Source organism: Rhynchophorus ferrugineus, unplaced genomic scaffold (assembly GCF_030347505.1).
Source record: "Rhynchophorus ferrugineus isolate W39M unplaced genomic scaffold, kcgeb_rfMv2 rfM1, whole genome shotgun sequence".
Lineage (NCBI taxonomy): Eukaryota > Metazoa > Arthropoda > Insecta > Coleoptera > Curculionidae > Rhynchophorus > Rhynchophorus ferrugineus.
In genome coordinates, this window is record NW_027472580.1 from 22,745,977 (window position 1) to 22,769,175 (window position 23,199).

Sequence of the window (23,199 nt, forward strand, 5' to 3'; positions counted from 1 at the left end):
CCGCGGCTATCGTCAAATTTAAATTAAACTACGTGCATATTTGGCAACAAAAAGACAATGCCGCTTAAAATTTGATATTTGGTTCATTGTGACTTAACAAACTTTACAAAACAGTATATGTTCGTAAAATAATTAAACAAAAATAATATTATCGATTATAATTTAATTTAACATTATAGTATATCTAATGCATATATTATTGTTTAATTATATTTACATTGAACTATTTTCTAAACCACCTATGAGATAGGATTCTAGTGGCATCAGTGGTAACTCCTGGACTTATTTCACCTAATTAACAACTGTATATTTAAGTAACCTATAATCTGTTTAAAATAGCAGTGAATTCACGTCATCTGAGCTGATGACGTCAAAACGTCGCAATGTTGCCGCACCAGCTCTGAATTTTTGGTTAATTTTGGCTGTGATATACAAAAAAAAATATAAAATAAATAAATAAACTGCTAAAAATACAAAATTATAGTATTGAATTAAAAAATACTGTTATAAAATATAATTTATATTAAAATTACAGTACATCTAGTGCATATATTACAAAGGAATTAACTCTACAATTAATTATACAGTTATAACAGTTTGTAGGTTAGGGTTGTGTTTTATAATATGTACATTGAATCTTTTTTCTCATACCACCTATGAGCTACAGCTTCAGGCGAATTTTTTGTGTAGTGGAATCCCTTGGAAGCTTATTCCACCTAATTAACAATTATATGTAAAAGTAATATGTTTTACTTTCAATAAAGAGCATATTTCTTTTACCCTTAGTTTTTATTTCCTTCGTATCAGTGTTTCCATGTAAATTTATTTTGATACCACTGTATTTCTCCTTAGCTTGTTTTGTAACTACCTGTATGCACCTTTCTTAATAAAACGAAATTTAATCACTGCATTCTACCCAATGTATTTATCATATCTGCAAAACACTTAATATTATTTCTCTCCTCACATATTTTAACCAAATGCTATACCAAATGTTGTGAGCAATTACATATACATTTGTTCATATAAAGCTTTCACCTATCCATGGAATGAATATTCAATTCTCATCTAAATACACATATAGAAATAATAAATCGTCCGTGATTTTATTATATGCTTTTAAAAATTGTATTATTTTATAAGCAATATCAAGTTCCATTCGACCTCATCGTAGGTTGTCTTTACTTTAAATCCTATATTACCTAACAGTCTATGAAATGATGATCCCGGAGCTGCATATCTCTATGATACTTTTGGATATACTCTATGGATCCTTTTAATATTAACAGTTTCCTCTGAAATAATTGTACTAAATTAAGTTTATGTTTATAAAACTGCTCAGTGTTTTTATACATATCATATGTTTGATCTCTGATCGTGCTCACATCAAGCTGATCTTGATTCGTCACAACCTTAGTACAAGGACGGTCTCTTTTCGGTGAATCTAAGATATTTTAGATTTTTAAGATATTTTAGTGGCTCTCCATACTAATATTCAGTGCAGCTGCAACAGACTAAAAATATTTTCAATTAAAACCGCAGCAACTTAATAAATAACAGTAAAAATATTTACCTCTAAATAATTTTACTGAAAATTTTTTACTCCATTATCCATTATTATCCATTTTAAGTAACTGATTAGAAACGCAATCTGTTATGTCTGGCTTCGGTATTTTCAATTAGAATAATAAAATGCAGTGATAAAATTTTTCAAAACAAGCAAAGCGTTCAGATAGCGTTTGCAAGCTTGTAACCACAGAATAACTAATACTGTTTTTGGAACATAAAAAAGAAATATTTCTGTATTTTGTGGTTTATAACATGTAGTTATTGTAATAAATATTTTGAAGAACTTTGCAGACGTTTGACAACCGGACGACTTTTAGGGGCGGTTACATGTTCGAACTTGTAAAATAACACTCTTGCTCTGTACTTTGGACATATTTGATGATTGATGTGCTCTGCAAGAGAGCAGTGGTGTGAGATTTTGTAAAGAATTTTTTGAAGTTCTGCGCCACAAACAACAATCTATTGGTTAAGTAGATGTTCCCTCCGAGTAGTAGCCTATGGAATAATGATAAGTTTTGTTTGTGATAGTGTAGAATGTTTTATTGGAACCGATAGATATTTAATCAGCGTTAACTCTTTTATTATTGTAAGATGGAAACATATACAAAATATATACTGATAACACAACTAGCACATAAATTGAATTGAATTTTATTGAATTAATTGATTGGAAATTTATATATATAGAATAAGTGTTATTTTTTATTGGAATTAATATTTGCGTAACTTTTGCTTAACCAGTATATGAAATTGCAAAATTTAAAATAAAAACATGCCTAAATTTCATCAGAATATATGTTTAGTTGTTTAAAAACGAGGCTGATTATTCCTCAGAGATGGTTTTTCATACTTCATACATATTTTTCAGCTTATTTATATCATATGGAAAAATAAAAAAATCATCATATGTTATCCCTTAGGTAACTCGATGTGATAGGGTCACCGACAAATGTATATGCACCATCCAGCGCATGGCTCCGTTTATCCATCAAAGCGTGCTGCATTGACTGGAACAAATTGTAGTCAGAATAAGTCTCGTGAAAATGTCTCGTGCTGGAGAACTTTTATTCCATTCTAAGCTGTAAACAAGAAATCAGTTTGTTAGATGGCTGTCTTTAACATTCTTCAATCACCCGTCATGTCCCATTAAATTTACGTTTAAATATTGCGATTAAGATTTTTATGAAATTATATCACCTCTCAGCACCTCTCAATATTTTCCAGAAAAAGTTATTATTTCACCTAATAACCAGGGAAAAGTCCATGTTCATACGCTCAAATCCCCACTTTGGATTCGATAATTATACATATTATCGCATTTACAAGATAGGCATTTATAATTATACAAATTGATTATTCCGTTAGATGCTTACATATATTCTGACTATATTTTCGCTTTAAAAATGCACTTATTGAGAAAAGTTGACACTAGTTTTTCCCGTCTTTCTGGCAAAATATAATCCGTTCAATAAAACAGTGAACTCGCGTCATCAGAATCCATGCCGTCAGAAAGTTGCAATGTTACCGCTTCAACTCTGAGTTATAGTTCAAAAATACTGTTAACATTATAGTACATCTAATTTATATATTATTAAAGGATTTAAAACCACAATTAGTTACACAATTATAACAGTTTCTTCAGTTAGGGTTGTATTTTATTATATTTACATTGAACTTTTTTCCACAGCACCGATGAGTTAAAGTTTTAGGTGCATTTTTTAAGTAGTGGTATCCCCTGGAGCCTTCACTAGAGAGCATATTACCCTTAGTTATTGTTTCCTTCGATGCAATATTGCCTTGTGAAGTCATTTTGATATCTCTATATTTCCTCTTGGTTTGTTCTGTTGCCATCTGTATAAATATTTCTTGATAAATGTAATTTTAATCACTGAATTCTCCTTAATGCAATTACCCCATATTCAAAACAGTTAATAATCTTCCTGTCCTCATACATTTTAACCAAATGCTTATGTATATTTGGAGCAATTACACACATATCTTTGCACATAAATCTTCACATTCTACAATAAAATGTTCTACAATTATCGTGCATTAATTGTACTAAGCTTTAGTTGCCTCCACTCTCATCACCTTATCTCGGAAATTACCAACTTTGAACCATAATCCCATATTCAGAAGTTGTAATCAATGGAAGAATTAAGCTGTTAGTATCCAATCTATCCAACATTTTTTCACGATTCCAATATTTGTCAATTTTTGCCTCCTGTTTCTAGCATGAAGAAGAATAATGAATGAATTATTAATAAATGTTATGACTAATAAAACTTAACTAATTATTATTCCAGTGTTTACCTTTGTCCATTGAATATATTGATCCCATTCTGAAATATCCATGTCTCATATAAATACGCAAATTGAAATAATAAATCGTTCTTGATTTTATTAGACGTTTTTAGAAATTGTATTCTTTTAGAAGCAATGGTGGAAGTTCCATGAGACTTCGTGGGGTATCTTTACGCCACTCAAATCTTATATTATCCAACAGCGTATAAAGGAATGTTCTACAGCCCTCAAAGAGTAGGATATCTCTAAGATTTCTATGGATATTTTCCAGACTCGCAGTTTCCAAAACAAATTATTATGGCAATACTTTGAAACATATCTATGCTACTGCTTCATCAGTGTCTGTACGATCACTATCCATACGTGGAAGGATATACGTCAGGATATTTATACTATGCTAATATTTTGTATTTATACTGACGACATCAATCGAGCCAGAAATAGTAATCATATACATGATTTTTCTGATATATCCATAACGGTACAGAAAATGAAAAGTGTACATTTTCACTAAATGATCATCTGTACAACTTTGTTCCGCAGACGTTTTAAATAATTTCGTTATCCACAGCTTGGCAGTATTTACATCATTACTACAGTATCTAAAACCAAAGTACTGCAAATAAGCATTTTAGACTACATTTGTCTTAGTTTTTTCACTTTACCAAGCATATAAAATTGACAAACATAATGAAACAATTTAAAGCGAATTTGCAGTATGATATCTGCATTTTCATATGTTCCAAACACAATCACAGTGCAAAAATAAGTTCTAAGTGATGCTTAATACAACGTCGTCAGCGGACAGCCATTAAAAGAGCTTAATGCTGCCACCATATCCGAAACCCAAAACGAGAATCAATCTTGCCATACATGTTGAAGATCTCGGATTGAGTTCGGGGCATGAAATGACGTTCAAAATCGTTCTCATTTGCTCAGGCCTAGAAGTTGATCCGAATTTGTAAACTTGTGTTGGTAGCTGTATACACCAACATTATTTTATCAAGAGAAATGTTAAAGCATTCATTAATAAGTATGTTAGGTTGCTTTCAACGGTCTTTTACTTCGGATTATCACCACTAGATATCGTTGTTCGAAATACATGCAAGTATCTATTATTAAAATTTAAATTAATTATTATTATTATGAAGCTCAAATAAAAATTTGTGAAAATTAAGTCACAAACAAAAATTTTACTAGACATGCCTATTTCACCCTTTCAGAATATACTATGTAACACAAAGGGATTAGATCAAATGACCTACAACGTATAATAAGCATTTACCATTTCAATTCCCTTTCAGAAACAAGTCTCAATTCGATTCCCCACAGACCATCAAACCCTTGCCGATATATCCCCGTATCCCAGCTCATCTCGTCGCTGAAACTTACCAAATTAATTAAACCCAGACACGATTCGCCCGAACAAAACTTCAATTAAAACCGAACTCTACCTGGGTTTTCTCAAGCGAACAAAAAAAAAGATCAGAAACGACCTGACGAATCATTTGCATCAGTGGCGATCTAACTGCGATTAGTCTGTATTTGGCGGTCCAAATGCAAGACAGATAATTTAGCGTACCAGTTTTTTTTTTAATCAAAAAGGATATCATAGAATAGCCAGACGCAGACGGCGATCTCTCTTATAAAAAGCTGTGGCTATATTATGTGCCCCAAACCACTGAGAGCCACAAGCAGGAATATTTTAATGTTATATTTTAATAAACAATATGTTAGATTCAACGAAGAAAACCCGTCTACATACGAAGTGGGTGATGAATCTTAATCTTAATATATATATGCCATCTTGATATTGGCTCAAAATAGATATAAGATCAAATATACGAAACGTATAAGAACAGTGAGTACACAAACTATTTTATCAATATAAACATAATTTAATAAACGGCTAAATAAAATAAAATAAAAAGAGAAAACGGTTAGTCTGGAAAGAATACATAAAAAAGAGTTAGGGACATGCAGCTTTTTGAGGGATGTAAGACACACACTTCTACACTCTTACGGAGCATAGGATTTAAATGATAAACCTCGAAGAGGTCTAATGGATATTCCAGAGATTGACATTTTTTTTATTACTCTTCGGGAGTCCACAGTGTGCCCTATTGGCAATAAGTATTTCTTATGTCTATATTATATATCTATATTATATATATATATATATATATATATATATATATATATGGCATATAGAAAATCTCTTCATTAAGCAGTCTTCTGTATAAAATATTATCTTAATTAATTAGTCTTATTCTAAAGCTTATTCTAAAGTCTACATACGTCCAATAATCAGATCAGGTGGTGTTAAACGTTTTAGTCTACGCACTTCACTATCACGTCGCATATTTAGCTGATTAGCGAGTACATTGGGATGCTCTGACACTCTTTCGAAGTACTTCATATAAACACGTTAAATTACACTCGTTATAGGTTCTAGAGGAATATCGCGTTGTATCACTTTATTTGAAATATAGTACGGAGCATCAACAATGGCACGCAACACCTTATTTTGGAACCGTTGAATGACGGATATATTAAATTTGCTAGCGGTACCCCATAGTTGGATTCCATATGCCCAAGTGGGCTTGAGTATAGACTCATACGGCAACACCTTGCTATCTAATGATAACTTGGATTTGCGCCCGATGAGCCAATACATTTGATATAATTTTAGTCCAAGTTGTTTCCGTTTAGAGAGTACGTGCTTCTTCCAGGTTAGGCGTCGATCTAAGTGCATTCCAAGGTATTTAACATGCTCTGCTTGGGGGAGTTGACGATGATTGATATTCACTGGTGGACATGGTCTTCTACGCAAGGTAAATGTTATATGCGTGGATTTTGTTTCATTGGCTTTAATGCGCCATGTCTTCAACCATAATTGTATTTGCTCCAGGTGGGTTTGTAGCTTTATTGGTACTGTGACTTGATCTTCATGGAATGCTAAGATTGCTGTATCGTCTGCATATGTTGCCACATTAGTTATCTGTGTGGTGGGCAGATCAGCCTTATACAGAAGATACAGTACTGGACCCAGTACACTACCTTGCGGAACTCCTGAATATATGGAATTTAATTCGGTATGTTCATCGCTTTGATTTACAATAAAATGTCTATCAGTGAGATATGGTTTTAGTAACTGATAGTCTGGATGAGGGAGAAGTTTGAAGAGGCTCATGTGCCATACTTTATCAAAAACCTGAGATATGTCTAGAAAAGCAGCCGAACAATATCTTTTGGAATTTAGGTCAGTGTTTATTTAGTTTACAAGTCCATGCACTTGTTCTATAGTCCCATGCTTATTGCGAAAGTCAAACTGATATTTTAGAATAATTTTTCTTTTTTCTATTATATAGTTTAGCTTTTTTATGTATAATTTCTCGAAAAGATTCGAGATTATCGGTAATAAACTTATAGGTCGGTAGGAGGTCACATATTCTGGTATTTCTCCTGGTTTAAAAATCATTAATATTTTAGCTACTTTTCAGATACTAGGAAAGTAATTCATTCGTAACACAGCATTAAATATAAATGTTAATAGTTTTATACCCTCTTATTTCAGGCTATTTAACAAAATTTCTGAAAAGGAGACAACATGCAATATTTGTCTACATTCTATATTAAGTAGTTCCACAGATCAAATACTCTAAAATCTAAATAATTATTAGGTAATTATAAGGTGTATTCTTGGTTTAACGAAGTTAATGCAATATCAACAGGGAAGGATTTAAAGTTTACCTTCAATATATCAAGATAAGTTAGAACTCTACTAGATTCCATAAAATTGATGGCACTAAACAAACACGAGAAGACGTTATAGAAGAATTATAGATATTTTAATTTTGCCTAGAATAGATTTCATAATTGTTTTTTTTTGCGTTTTGTTTATATATATTTATATTATTTACACTTTTGTATATTTGTATAGGATTTTATTTTAATAAATTAATTTTAAAAATTAAATTTGATTTTCATTTAAATACTTTTTTTAATAAATTGGCCAATAAATGTGACATCACAAAGTAATCAGGCAAAATGGCAGATCAATCAAAGCAAAGTATTTTCCTTATAGGTTTCTACATAACTATTTTAAACTAACCAATCAAATTCACGTGATCAGCGCCGCCAATGATTGAACTAAACAAAACTAGAAAGAATTATTATAATAAACATACTGGTCGAGAAGGATATTCCAGCAAGAACTGTTTGGAAATGTGGAAGGAAAATTTGGATGTACTAGATAAGATAGACAGAGGAAGATATTAATAAATGGTAGAATCGTGAACATGTTTTAGACATATTCGAAATTAACAGTTTAGCGATTAACTTGGACAGTGACTCGAAAAGTGACAGTGATATGTGATAATCCTGTGCAATGCTGGAAATTTCTGGGGCAGAGTAATGAGAGTGGAAACCACTAAAGGTACGCACATATTTAATAGAGTATAACTGTAGAAATGGTATTGTAGGGTGTGAAAGATTTGTGTGCCTAGATATGATCATAATTGCTCAGAATTAAACATTAGTATTAGGTTGGAATGTATGAATACTAACTGTTTTGTATATGTGGTAAATGCATTAGAGAGAATTCAGTGATTAATGTTATCAAGAATGGTGTACATAGGTAGTAGCAAAAGAAAAAAAATACAGTGATATCAAAGTGACTTGACACGTGAACAAACCATAGAAGGAAACAAGAACTAAACGTGAAAAGGTAAATATGCTCTCTAGTAAAAATAAAATATATTTCTTTTATATTTAATTGTTAATTAGATGGATTAGGCCTCCATGGGGATACCACTCAATAAAAATAAGCGCCTAGAACTCTATATCATGAGTGGTATGGAAATTAGTTCTATGTAAATATAATAAAGCAACTCTAACCTATAAGCTATTATACCTGTGTTCTTAATTGTTGTTTTAAGTGGTTCGATCATATATATATTAGATGTATAATAAAGGTAAAATAAACAATATATGTTTGAGAGCGGCAACATTGCGAAGTTTTGACGCCATTTAGATGGCGTATGTACAAAATAACTTTGAATAGACTATAGAATTACTGTGCTATCCTGTAATACTATACTTGAAGAGTCTAGATGTAATGTTCATTGATGACAAGAAAGTATAAATTGTCCAATGCGTTTTCAATGAGATTATAAAATAAAAGGTATTAAGCTATCTCTCAAGAAATAACACCACAATCTCAATAAATATTTATTTTTTGATCGGAAACTGTGATTGTAACATTCTGCTGAAGCAATAACGAAATAACCCGCTAACCCACTTAATTTTCAATTCACGGCAGACCGATAAATGTCAATATAAATGAAAATTTTCCTTTTACGAAGAGAACTTATGAAAATTGTTCAAAACTGAAATGTTATTAGAAAATATAGAGACTGTACGCCAAATAATTTCAATAAAAACGTCTTTCACTTGAAATAATTGATCTTAGAACTAATTTTTCAATATTCATTATCAATATTTAGGTGATATTTAGTGTAACCCATAATAACTTAATAAGATATATATTGTTTAACTCGATTTTCTAGGCATCCTGATACCTGCACATTCTGATATAAAAATTGTCGTATCTATCATTCTCCGAAATTTTAGACTTTCAAATAAAAATACATTAAACAATGTATCGGAGTTACTATTAAAAGGACAATCAATAGAGGATTTGTACTGTCCACAATGATAGATATTTTATTTCAATTCAAATAAGTTCAGTCTCAATAACATCAACAAGACGATCAATACATATGAAGGAAATGTGAAAAATCCTTGTTTGTCACATTGATAACTGTCATTTGAAAATAAATATAAATTTTAATTACGTTCTTATTAATTCTCGAATAAAAATTCAAACAAATTGAAGAACATTCATTAAAGAAAACAATATAATATTTTGGACATTTTTATAATGACGTAAATAATAATTACTAGATAGTTTAAAACTATTAAATTGTTGTGAATAATTTATGAGTATGGTATATATTTCCAAAATACTATAAGAAATTCAAATTAAATTTTGCAAAATATTTAAATGAGATTTTATCAAAAAAGCATTTCTTGACTTATTTTCAGGAATCTGTACTCTCATTCAAGTGATAAAATATACCACAATTTTTGGCCAATAGATGTCGCCCAGTATATATCGATAGTATTATTTCAATTTAGAGGTTTTAGTACGAAAATAAGTAATTAAATAATGTATTCCTATTCATTATTGTGTATAAAATTCAATTAATTATTCGTGATATTATACGAGTAACCTAAGTAATTCCTATTAACAATTTTTTGGCTGTGCGTGCCACCTGTGGGCACTTTCAGAGCTTATCTACTTTTCGAAATTGAGGAAACTGTTTTTGGAACCTGCAAACAATACTGTTTAAATTATTATTATTTTCTGACCTATAGATGACACTTCTCATTTCCTTATGTGGCGACCGCCACGACCCTTTAGGCCACCACCAATTCACCATCAACAACTACAAAGGTTGGCAACGCCGGTGGATTGGTACCATGCAAGTTCCAGGGTATAAAAGACCATCACGACGACGTCTCGATCTCTTTCATAGAAAAAATAGAAATTTCACGGTATAGGCGACCTTGGGGAAATGTTTTGTTTAGTTCAATCAACTGTAGCGCTGCGATCGCAAATTGTGATTGGCAGTTTAAATTCTAGGTGCCGCCACTAACATGAAATGTGATTGGTCGATCAAATTGTGTGAAATCAGCATTTTCTATGGGCGTCCATTTTTATGTTTGTTGTTTGTAGGTTATGGTTTTTGTTTAGATCACGAAATTTTCGTTTTACGTTGTGCATATTTTCTGTTTTACATTAATTATTACGGGGTAATAATATAAAAATTGATGACAATACGTCAGTGTAGTAAAAGATCTAGTGTACCGGGGTAAAATTCTACTACGGAAATTAGACATCGTTTCCCAAAGAATGATCTCGCTCCTTTCCAAAAATGGGTTGATTAAGTAAATAGTAGTAAGTTACCTGGATAAACCACAATGCAAATATATCAACGTCAGGGTGTTTGTTATGGACATATTAGTGAAAAATTTAGAATTATCCTTCCTTCACGAACAGGTATTTGGGTAAATGCATATCCATCATTGGTTTTATCAGGTACATATAAAATTATCTATCTACTACATGTCTGTTTATATATTGTTTGTTTACAGAAATTCAAAAACTTATGAAGATGTTAGTAGTAATAAAATTCAATTAATCTACCAAGTTGTGCGTATGTTGTCAGTGTGATGTCTCTACATAAAGAAGTCTTACAAGAAGGTAATAATTAATATAACTGGATAATTAGTAGTAATAAATACTACTTTTAATTGTAAAATATCCCTAAAATATTTGCTTTAACTTTTTAGAACAATCAGTGTTCAATCATTTTATAGTAGAGGATTTATATATTTAAATTTGATTGCCTTGTTAAGAAAATATTTGTTATGGTGCCATCAATTAAAAATTTAATTGCTACTTTTAGGGGATTTATTAACTTAAAGAAATCTATTTTGTCTAATTTTACAAATAAATACATTTGTTTAACAAATCTTAACCAAGATTGCTTAAGATTTTTGTTGGATCTATTAGAGGTCATAGAGGTAGAAACAGCATCCTTCCCCTAGTATGTTTGAGAAATTTTTAAAAGGGCTCATCATTTCAATTTTTTCACATCATTCTCCCGGAGAAAATTGTGAAGAAGATGAACATGTTAGATAACTTATATTCTTTTTTAACGGGAGATCTAGTACCACTTGAGGTTGTTAAATCACCAGTTGAGTCTATATTTTCAGTTCCAGAGAATTTTGCTCTGAGGAAAACAAAAGTCTAATATTGTATTTTAGTCTTATTTCAGGCTATTTAACAAAACTTCTGAAAAAGAGACAACATGCAATATTTGTCTATATTCTATATTAAGTAGTTCCACAGATTAAATACTCTAAAATCTAAATATTTTTAAAAAACACATACATTTTTAGTTTTTCGACTGTCCAATCCATAATGATTTTCAAGACAAAATTTTAAGTTATTCTGAGGTTTGATTGTATTTTTGGTTTAATGAAGTTAATGTAATATCAACAGGAAAGGATTTAAAGTTTATCTTCAATATATCAAGATAAGTTAGAACTCTAATAGATCCCATAAAATTGATGGCACTAAACATATATGGGAAGGCCTTATAGAAGAATTATAGATATTTTAATATTGCCTAGAATAGAGTTCATAATTGTTTTCTTTTTTTGCTTTTTGTTTATATATATTTATATTATTTACACTTATGTATATTTGTATAGGATTTTATTTTAATAAATTAATTTTAAAATTTAAATTTGATTTTTATTTAAATACTATTGGCCAATAAATGTGACGTCACAAAATAATCAGGGGAAATGGCAGACCAATCAAAGCAAAGTATTTTCCTTACAGGTTTCTACATAACTATTTTAAACTAACCAATCAAATTCGCGTTGTCAGCGCCGCCAATGATTGGACTAAGCGAAATTTTGCCCCACTACTTACCATTGCAGTTGCACACCCCTGATCTCTTTTCTTATCACCGTCCCCTTGTAACAATACCACTTCCACAGCGCTACCGTACTTCCTTCACCTTAACCTAATATCCTGTCAATTCTCCCATCGACCACATGTATTAATCGTAAGTTAAAATAAACAACTTTGATTCAACCAGTGTTTTTAGTTCCCGTGCAAATTCCTTCCAAAAATAGTAGTGAGTGTTCTGATAAATAATCGCCGCGGCAGCCACACATTTCGACCGATTGACCGAAACGACGAACATTCCTACAATTTTTGGAAGGAATTTGCACGGGAACTAAAAACACTGGTTGAATCAAAGTTGTTTATTTTAACTTACGATTAATACATGTGGTCGATGGGAGAATTGACAGGATATTAGGTTAAGGTGAAGGAAGTACGGTAACGCTGTGGAAGTGGTACTGCTACAAGGGGACGGTGATAAGAAAAGAAAGCGAGACATCGTCGTGATGGTCTTTTATACCCTGGAACTTGCATGGTACCAATCCACCGGCGTTGCCAACCTTTGTAGTTGTTGATGGTGAATTGGTGGTGGCCTAAAGGGTCGTGGCGATCGCCACACTTACATAAATGATATTATTTTTACCATGTTTTAAAAGTACTATATTTTTATAGTAACAACATTTGTCTATTGGTAACACTATAAATGAATACAATTGAGATTACTTATATTTATTAAAAAATGTTTCACAATATATTAGTAATTGTCTTTAAAATCTTTAATAGTTTTTTAAGAAATAAATAGGATCTGATTTATTATTTACAAGATATATACAAATTTAATAAAGTTTAAAATGACTATAAGTTTTCCACATATACAGAAAAAATCTTTGGTATTCAATAAATTGAAACTAGTTCGGCATCAGTTAGGAGTAGATTGTCATCAGAATCATCTGAAACATAAGGCATTGTTTACATAGTAATGTTTAAATTATTTTTCTAGCATTAAAGTAGTTATTGATATTTAAATAGTAACATCAAAAAGTTGTTTTCTGTATTTATATAAAAAACAAATTACCTCTTCTAGCGATATAGGATTACTCTTCATTTTTGTATCCAAATTGTGATATCTCTCTGTAAAAAGAGAAATCTCTAATATAACTATATAACAAAGTAACGCTAATCATCATACCATGTGCTAAATGCAATCGTACTAACGCCATGACATAGTTTTCAGTCGTCACCACTCTATTTTTTGCAAATCTTAGTACCAGACATTCTAGCACTTTGTTGCTCACGGTACAGCCAGCTTCCCACAGGAGGGATCTCAAATTATAACTAGATGTTTTGCCGTAACCATGGTTTCGTTCAAACTTTTGGAAAGCAAACTGAAATAAGAATATTAAAGGAATTTATGACGTAGGTCTGGAATAAACTTACCCTCCAAAACTGAAGCATATTTATTAAAGTAGGTACTTCGATCAGGTTGATTTTGCCACTAATATTGTAGTCTCTGAGCATTATCAAACTTTTGCATAGTTCTAGAGAAGGTTTCTCGGCTAAGAACGCTTTCCAATTGGATTTCAATAGTTTTTGCAATTGGCTAGCATCAACTTCAGGGGGATATTTTAACAGGTACTTTGAGGTGATAGTTTTTGAGTCCTTCTGAATATAAAATAAATTATATGTTGTCAAATGTATCTAGAGTATAGACTATAAATAGATTTGATTTATATGTAGTATATATTTCGTAGATAAATTCAACACGTTGACTGCCAACTACAAGATAACTCTTGAATTGTGTTATTTTCTAGGAAGCATTTTGTGCAGTTACGATTAAACTCGAAATATATATATATAAAATAATATATAATATATATACAAAAAACGAACAAATTATAAAAATAATCATAAATAATCATAAAAATTAGTTCAAATTCAAGAAATAAAACAGTGTTTTATTGTTTGTGGAACATTCTTCCACACTAAGGGCTAGCTGCTCTTTCCAGGCTGGACAATTTAATTTTTTTCGAAACATTGAATTCTTTTCCAATCAACGCGACGACGAATTATTCTCTGAACTATCACTTTTATTTTAGAAGTTAATTTTTGAAAAATTTTCTGAGTGTTCTGTAAATATATCTTTATAATATGTAATGAAACCTTTTTGGGCCATTTAATAGTCTCTATTATAGATGAGTAGTACATAAGCATTTGATCTGATCGGTCAATGTCCAAATTTCATTATTGTAATCTTGAATTATATTCGGTTTCATAGAAATTCTCCCATAACGCTTGGGCACCTCAACCTTTTTAACAACATGCATGTTTGAAATTCTAAGGACATCTTGTTAGTCTTTTCATTTGCATACAGTAACAGGACAATTTTGCTTCCAAATACATTCTTTTCTTGCCGGTTTACGATTTACCACATCATTGGGGTTTCATTTTCTGTTATTTAGCAGTTTCATAGGAGTAACAGAATTATGAACAGTATTCATATAAACTATCTATCATTTATCCAGATAGTCCTCAAGTAAATGTAAAATAACATCAGTAGTGTGATCTACAGTATTGTCAGTTTCCTCAGCTTTTTCGCTGTAAATCTTTATTTTCATTACAAGACCGTGGGACTCACATAGTTCATATAGTTTGATACCATATTTGTGTTTTTTATTTTTTATGTATTGGCGGAAAATCAATCTTGGAAAAGTGTATGTGCTTGTCTGCGTGAGTTAATTCTGAATTAACTCGTAGTTGGCTTTCGCGAAGAGATTTATGTTACAGAAGCATGTTACTGTTACACATTTTTTATGCTTTTAATGATAAATATGCAGTAGAATTACAGTTTTTAATAATATAATGTAATTAAATTAAATTATCATTTTACGGCCTATTTCTGAAAATTGTCGTAACAATCAACGTGTTAATTGATTTTAAATAATGTGACTTTAATAAAGATTTTACAAAATCAATCACAATTGTACTTTTGAGTGCAGTGCTATCCAACGTTATCTAAAGAATATGTACAGTCACTATAAATAGAGAATGGGTAATAAAAATTAAAATATATGTGGTATTATATGAATATGAGTAGAGAATATATAGAATTTTCTAAAATATATGTTATAAATAGAATTGCTTTTTGTATAATAGATAATAGATAATTCTAAGATAATTCTAAGTGAATTATAAATAGTGTGAATTTGAGAAACTTTTTTCAAAATCATTCACAATTATGATATTTGGTATATAGAATTTTTTACATTTAACAAGCCGATCTAATAAATAAAGTGTCAAATTTACTAGTGAAAGCGACGAAGTTCCTTCATCGCCCGAAAATTCCATTGATATATTCTTGAACAACATGTTATCTTCATTGACCTCCCTAAAATATATTCTTAGTGTAAGTCAGTTAACAAAAGCCTATCGCAATCGAACTCACCAGATATTACTCTGTTCATCAGTCAGTATCCTCAATAAAAATTTCCCATCAATATTAGGCGTGTTGGTTTGGGGTACCACTATGTAGTCGCCAGGAGGCAAAGTGAAAAATGTCACCACTTCTCTGGCCACAGAATGATTGGTAACATCCAGTGGTTTCTGCAAGATTAAGCAGTGTACTTTGGAGCTTACTAAATTATCATTGATTTACCTGGTCAGCAACAAAATTGGGGGTTAGTCTTTGCATCGACTGAGGGACTTCGTAAACAGCAAATCCTATAGCGACTGGCAGTTTCCGTTTCTTTCCATCGGTCGTATTATTTTCATAGCTTTGAATGACCGATACCACTACATGACATTTGTTTGATGACGTTCTAGGGATTTGTACATGGAACTGGGGGTTCATTGACGTGGTATCTATTAAATGATATACATATGTAATGTTAATTAAATACTTCAAATTCGTATTAAAATGAAAAGCATCATATTATTAGATATATTTTAAGCATATTTTAACACTTTCTTTCCAATATATACGCTATATTGAACTATTCAGTTTAATTTCGGTTCGATGTATTTCAGATAAAATCATTAGCTAGTAAATCTGGCCGATATGGTGAAGGCGCATGCAAGTGGCATTCTGATCTACAACTTCCATGATCTGATGGAGAAATACATTTTATTCACTAAATAGGACGTCCTTTACAGTAAAATTAAGTTAATAAGTAGAATTAAATTATTGAATTTATAAACCATTTATAATCTAAAATCATATTGCGACTGGATAGTTTCACAGTATCACATAAATTAACAATACTATCTTTGGGCAGGTTATTATAGCAGTAGTATATAAAATGTATAATATATAATTAGGTTTTTGCAGGTATTTTGATCGGCGATATATATTGGTGAAAATGCGAACCACTAGGCCTATAAATTTATTTTAAAGGATTTTTTTAATTTGAAGCTTTATTGTAAAAAATCGATACAATCGACCAAAGTCTAGAGAATACAACTGAATAATCTTTTAATGTTTCCAAGTATGTTTTCACCGACTTTGCAATATATGGTCGAGTATTCTCATGTTGAAGAATAATACTGTCGTGTCTTTATTTCTATTCATACCATGTTTTGGGCAGTGCTGCTCGGGTCAAACGCATCAATTGTATTTGAGAACGATACCCATTGATGGTTTCATCGAGTAGTGCCTTTAAATCTAGTAATTTTTTTTGATGCCCAGATCGCGCTTTGCCATTAGTGTGAAAATCACGACTTTTAAAACGTCGAAACGCAGTATTCACATGTTGAAATCGATGGAATATGGTTACCAAAAGTTTCCTTTTTCATCAAACTGAAGTAAAAAGTAAAACTTCCGTTCCAATGCGATTTACTCGATATAAACTCAGATGTTTTCAAAACACCCAAACATTTTTTGTACCTATTTCGACGAAGTTACATATACCGAAAAGCGAAGCCGTCGGTGTGTTGACATCGCTCTACTTGAAATAATAGTTTTCCATTTGCTATTACTGAGTTAATCGGTATCCGCAGTTACATTTTCGATATCCTTTACTGTTTTTGTTTGATTTGTACAAATCTGCTTTTGAAAACCATCAAAACCTTATAGTGACTTATGATGATGCTGCTCCGTCATATCCCAATTGTTGCTTTTGGTTTAAAACTATTAAATAGTAAGTTATTATGCGTCAATTTTTAGTAATATTTACCTAATAGTAAATATTACTAAAATATGAGCTGTGATTAAATGTATATCAAGACTAATACCAGTATACGTAGGACCTCCACCAGCATTATAACCGGATCTCCATCTCCTTCTCGCCAGGACTGCTCTCCATGGTTGTTTAGAGTGAAGCGCATCCTCCAGCATCCAGTCATCAGGACCAATATGTACTAGATCCAGCTGTGTGAAATGTCTTGCAAAATCATCAAATGACATCCTGAAAATGTTAATACATTAGTAATAATAAAGTGTCATTGTCTAAACAATTGATCTAACCAAAATTCTCCTTCGTTGGCAACTCTAACGCTTAACAGATCTTTATCCCTGGTAGACAGACCATCCCACTCCCAACTTCTCTGGCTCCATGCTCCTGTCCATTCTCCCCTACCCCAGGGGTTTCTAAGTCGTACCAATGGCGTTTCTCCGTTCACCCCTCTGACTCTCGCAAGTCCTGTGACCGAGTATGCGTGTTGGGTGATAAGACCATTTCTCAATCTCAACTGGCGCTTGTTATCTTTTTCCTATTTAGTGAATAGTTATTCGTTGATTTTTGTTATTAAATCACTTTATTACCTGAGTGATGGTGGCAATGAGAAGACTAGACCTGGGGACGGCAGAGTTCAATACTTGGAACGTCAGAAAACGATCCTGATGAGTCAGTCCGAAACTTTGTACTATTCCGCCAGTCAGGTCCTGTAGTGCTTTTGTGGTGGAACCAGTGAAAAGGTTTTCGTATGATCCATAAAACCTACAGTAAATTAAAGAAAATCTATAGTAAAATATATATAAATTCATATCCATGAAAGTCAAAATAATAATATAAATAGAATTTGGTTTCGAAGTTTTGTCGTTGAGTGGTTATAATAATGCCAAATCTTGCACATAGATGATGATGTCCTAATTTAGAACTCCTAATCTAAGGATGCATATCAAGATTGTGTTAGGATTTAATGAAAAAACTCCTGCATCGTATCTGAAGTCGATGAATACAATGATCAAATTGAACGAATTTTCCGATAACATCAGCCTACAAAAAAAATTCTTGCACATGGGTTTTACTTAATATATAGTTTTATATAGTCATATAGTTTTACTTATAATATATAAAATAATATTATAATACATAAAATAATATTATAATATATAAAATAATATTATAATGTATAATATAATATCAGAAAAAAATTCTTTTAAATAAGTTATAAGAGAATTGACCATTTTTGATTTTCGCACCTAATTAGTGTTGGTCTTTGCGCGATTTCGCTGTCGAAAGATCGAAAGAGACGTAATAATATATATATATATATATATATATATAATATGTAGTGCCAATAAATCTTCCAAAAAATAAAGCAGAGTTATTGGCATCGCGGCTAAAACAATATAATTTACTTGATTCTGATGATCGAATATCCAATACACTCAAAGCATAATGGAGGATTATATTTGGGGGTTGATCACAGAGAAACGTCTGTTGAACATCACAAGAAAAGTAAAACTATTAATTTTTAAACATTTGGACTCTATTTTAAGACAAATCACTTTTATTTAAAAATTGTATGTATTTTGCTGATAATTGGTTCTAGATATAAAACCAACAATTAGGTACACATGTTCCATGCGCAAAAATGCTGTATAATCCAGATGTGGCTCCCACTGATTGCGGACTGTTTCCAGAACTCAAAAAGTGGTGTAAAATATCCCAGGTAAAGAGGACAGCATTCTTCAATGACATTATTTTGATTAATAAAGTTGAATTTAGCCAAATACAGATCTGTTATATCCTGCATATACAATATAATACTTTTAAAGGTTATCTAGTATATAGTATCCATAATTGAACAGCCCAATGTCGTAAGGAGTTAAATTCAAGTAGTGAAAGTATTAAAGCCCCACTATGTCAGACAATGATTGAATTCATAAAACCAGAAATTGAGGATCCTTCCATGTTTACTAATAACTTATATTGTGATCATCTTAATGGATACATAAATAAGTAGAACTGTTGTTATGGATTCAAGAGATCGGAATGCAATCATTAGAAACTCCTTCATTTCTCTAAAGTAATATTTGAACTGTTTTTAGTTATATAAAAATATACATTTTTTATTTATTAACACCTAGTATAAATATTGATTAGAAATATTAAAAATATTCTTACTTGGCGTAGGCTTTTTCCAGTAATGCAGACCAAAATTGGGTGGAATTGGAACTATGCATATAAACTAATCGACCTTTATGCGTGGGCAGTTTATCGTCAACGACCACTTCTCTCCATTCTCCAAAGTGCCAAAATCGAAATCTGCGAAAAAAATCAGCTATAACTCCAATAAAAAATAATTTAAAAAATAAATAATTCAACATCGACGGATAAAATCGTCATTCCAATCCATAATCGACAATTTATTGATATTCGACTGTTTGATTCTCCTGCAATATACATTCCTATAGTCCTTATCACAAACCTGTAGTAATAAATAGAAAATAACGAAGAGAATATCACGTGTTAGCGATGATATCCCGGTGTGAATCCTGAAAACAAAGAGATTTGAGATACAATAGACCGCAAAAAGTTTATCTATTAGGGGATAAGAACAATGGCAGACGCGGCTTTTTATTTTTATTTCTTCTTAACTCAGTAAATGTGAGTAGAGTAGCAAATTAACACCAGAACCTATTCTCGCGCTGTTGTCTATACGCAAACAAAGCCTTTAGAATTTAATCTTTATTATCGAGGATTGCCGTGAAGGTCTCTAGTTTATTTATAAAAAAAACTAACGTAATAAGATAATTGATTTCTATTTATATGTAAGTTTTTTTGTTCATTAATTTTCAAATTCTAATATTTAATATATCTGTTCTGTACTGCTGATATCCCAACAAAAAAGAAGCAGTACTTGAAACATTTGTCGACGACTCAGTTATCATGACAAAAGAAGTATCTGTTAAGGCTGTAGAAAAGTACAAGTATCGATCAACAAAATCTACAAATGGACTAGAGACTAGAGATGGTTAATTTTTCGTTGCGGCAAAATGACGAAGAACCTAATGTCACACTATACACTTATCAACACATATCACTTGATGGATGCCCGATTCCTCAAGCAGAATCAGCACAATACCTTGGAATGTATCCCGATAATAGGTTAAATTGGAAACATCATGTTAAATAACGTCATCCGAGTGGACTGCATATGATGAACCCGCTCCAAAGCGTGAGAAAACGCAACAACAAAAGTTTAGACGTGGTGAAATGGGCACCGAAGGCGGTGAACGCAATGGATGCCCAAAAGAGGTTGTTACCGAAGAAAACATTTAAAAAACCCACAAAATGATTTTGAATAACCATAAACTGAAACTGAATGAAAGAGCAGACACTCTAGCTCAGCTCACTGTTGACCAAAAACAAAGATGAGTTGATGATTCGGAGCAGTATTTGAAGATGACCAAGCGTAATGAACCTGAGTTTTTGCATTGATATGTGATAATGGATGAAACATGGCTCCAAGAATGGATGCGTGAGAAAATGCAAACGTCGGCTGGCAAGTTGATAGCGTCTGTATTTTTACTATTAAATAGCGTTGCAACTACTTCACCAATACAATGCATCGTGTCAAAAATCCATGAATAGGGCTTCGAATTTCTTCCTCATCCACCGTATTCTCCAGATCTGGCCCCCAGCGACTATTTCCTGTTCCCAGATCTCAAAAGAATGCTCGCTGGGAAGAAATTTTCGTCGAATGAAGAGGTGATCGACGAAAATGAGTCCTATTTTGAAGAAAAGGACAAATTGTACAAAAATGGTCTCGAAAAGTTAGAGGGTCGCTATAGTCAGTGCATCACCCTTGAAGGGAATTATGTTGAGTAAAAAAAACGAATTTTCTCAAAAAATGTGTTTTACTATGGTAGGTCGGGGACTTGTCAATTGAATATTCTAAGTTAAGATTAGAGATCTAAGGTAAGATGTAATTAATTTAAAAAAAAACATGTAGATTAACTAAAGAAAATCGTAATAGGAACCCTCTTGTGATAAATATAATGGGCTAACGCGTTCGATACTAGTTTATTCAAAATCAATACTTGGCTCAACGAAGAACTATGGTTAACTAAATAAGCTAATGCTAAAGGGAAAGCTGCTTGGGTTGTGTAGTTTAACAGTTGTTTATATTGATACTTCGCATTCACTAGTAAATATCTCTGATAATACATGAAGTACCTAATAATATATTTATATATTATCTTAGGTCATAATTCAGTTAAAGAAAACGGCAATTTTCAGACAATAGAGCAAGAGACAATTAAATACCTAACAAAATATTTATATATTATCTTAGGTCATAATTCAGTTAAAGAAAACGGCAATTTTCAGATAGTAGAGCAAGAGACAAACGTAAAATTGTTTAAAGAAGTACTTGACAACGGATCATGACATTTCGATTATCTGATAACTGGAAACAAAACGACAAAAACCAGTCGATCTGAAGGTTTGCGATCTTAGTATTTTCAGATGCTGATCTAATATTATTCGTTAATATATTGTAAGATTTTTTCCAGTTAATGCTAACTTGTATTATATAGAGGAACCAAAACAAAAGGGCAAAAATCAGTCGATCAGAAGGTTTGCGATCTTAGTATTTTCTTAGGTACAAAAATTAATCAATACGAAATTAATCAAATAATTCATTAGAAGAAAATCCTATTCTTTAAGCCATCTAAATAAAACATCTCTCTTTTCTTATTTTTTTGTTTCTCTACTATTTTCAATTTTTGAAATAAACAAAAGATGTCTTGTTTGACTTGACGATATGATAAAATTGAGTCATATAATTTAATGGATGCATCTCTTTATGGAATCCTGATGCTTTTCATAGAAACAAACAATGTTCAATGCTACCTGAGCTATCTCTTGTTTTTTCCATGAACATATTGAAGGCCCCTCGTAGCCTTGATGGAAAACTGAAACAATGTAATTTTCTTACTTTCCATTATTAATTGATTTTTAATTTATATTACCGCAGATGCTTAATTGCTATTTACTTTTAATGAATTTCTAATGCTCATATAATCTTCTATTGGCAATATGATTTTTTGTTATAACATATATGATGGTATTTAGGTGGACGTATTAGGCTGTATCAGATGCGTATCCTCTTACATACTATAAACGTTATATTTTAACATCAATTTTATGAAAGTATTTATTACAATAACTAGTTTTAACATATATGTTAATATCTTCTTTATATAGTATACTCAACAGTATAAAGAATTTAAAAATACGTTAACATGTATTCGAAATCTAATTTCTAACACACACAAGTTTGATAAATTTAAATCTGATATTTCATTATTCTTCAGTCATCAACGGCAAAAACCAAAGATGGCTGCTATAATAATTTTGCCAAAACGAGCAAATAACGTAAGTAATCAATGAACTAAAATATTGAATGAACATTAGATCGCGTTAGTTTTCAAGACCGTATACTATTATGAATCCCGTTTGGTAATTGATAGAGATTTCTCAAGGCTTTGGTTTCCATATTTCCATTATTTTCTGTAAATTTTTCCATATTTCATTATTCTTCAGTCATCAACG

The 23,199-nt window shown here is 31.4% G+C and overlaps 1 protein-coding gene and 1 long non-coding RNA gene across 3 annotated transcripts in view; one reads left to right on the forward strand and one right to left on the reverse strand.

Annotated features, from left to right (window-relative positions):
* Nucleotides 1-10,489: 10,489 nt before the first annotated feature.
* On the forward strand, nt 10,490-12,254 carry LOC143206503 (uncharacterized). Its single transcript, XR_013008443.1, has 2 exons — nt 10,490-11,038; nt 11,095-12,254. It is a non-coding gene; the product is annotated as an uncharacterized LOC143206503 (long non-coding RNA).
* An 803-nt stretch (nt 12,255-13,057) lies between these two features.
* LOC143206499 (calpain-9) overlaps nt 13,058-23,199 on the reverse strand; it is a 167,763-nt gene continuing 157,621 nt past the window's right edge. For both annotated transcript variants that reach the window (XM_076419071.1, XM_076419072.1), the window contains 11 exons: nt 19,765-19,905; nt 18,177-18,351; nt 17,880-18,124; nt 17,648-17,820; nt 16,074-16,279; nt 15,864-16,021; nt 15,725-15,806; nt 13,859-14,083; nt 13,611-13,806; nt 13,497-13,552; nt 13,058-13,371 (listed from right to left, as the gene is read on the reverse strand). In XM_076419071.1, the coding sequence (XP_076275186.1) occupies nt 13,345-13,371; nt 13,497-13,552; nt 13,611-13,806; nt 13,859-14,083; nt 15,725-15,806; nt 15,864-16,021; nt 16,074-16,279; nt 17,648-17,820; nt 17,880-18,124; nt 18,177-18,351; nt 19,765-19,905 (1,684 nt within the window). In that variant the 3' untranslated portion in view covers nt 13,058-13,344. The remainder of the gene's footprint in view (nt 13,372-13,496; nt 13,553-13,610; nt 13,807-13,858; nt 14,084-15,724; nt 15,807-15,863; nt 16,022-16,073; nt 16,280-17,647; nt 17,821-17,879; nt 18,125-18,176; nt 18,352-19,764; nt 19,906-23,199) is intronic.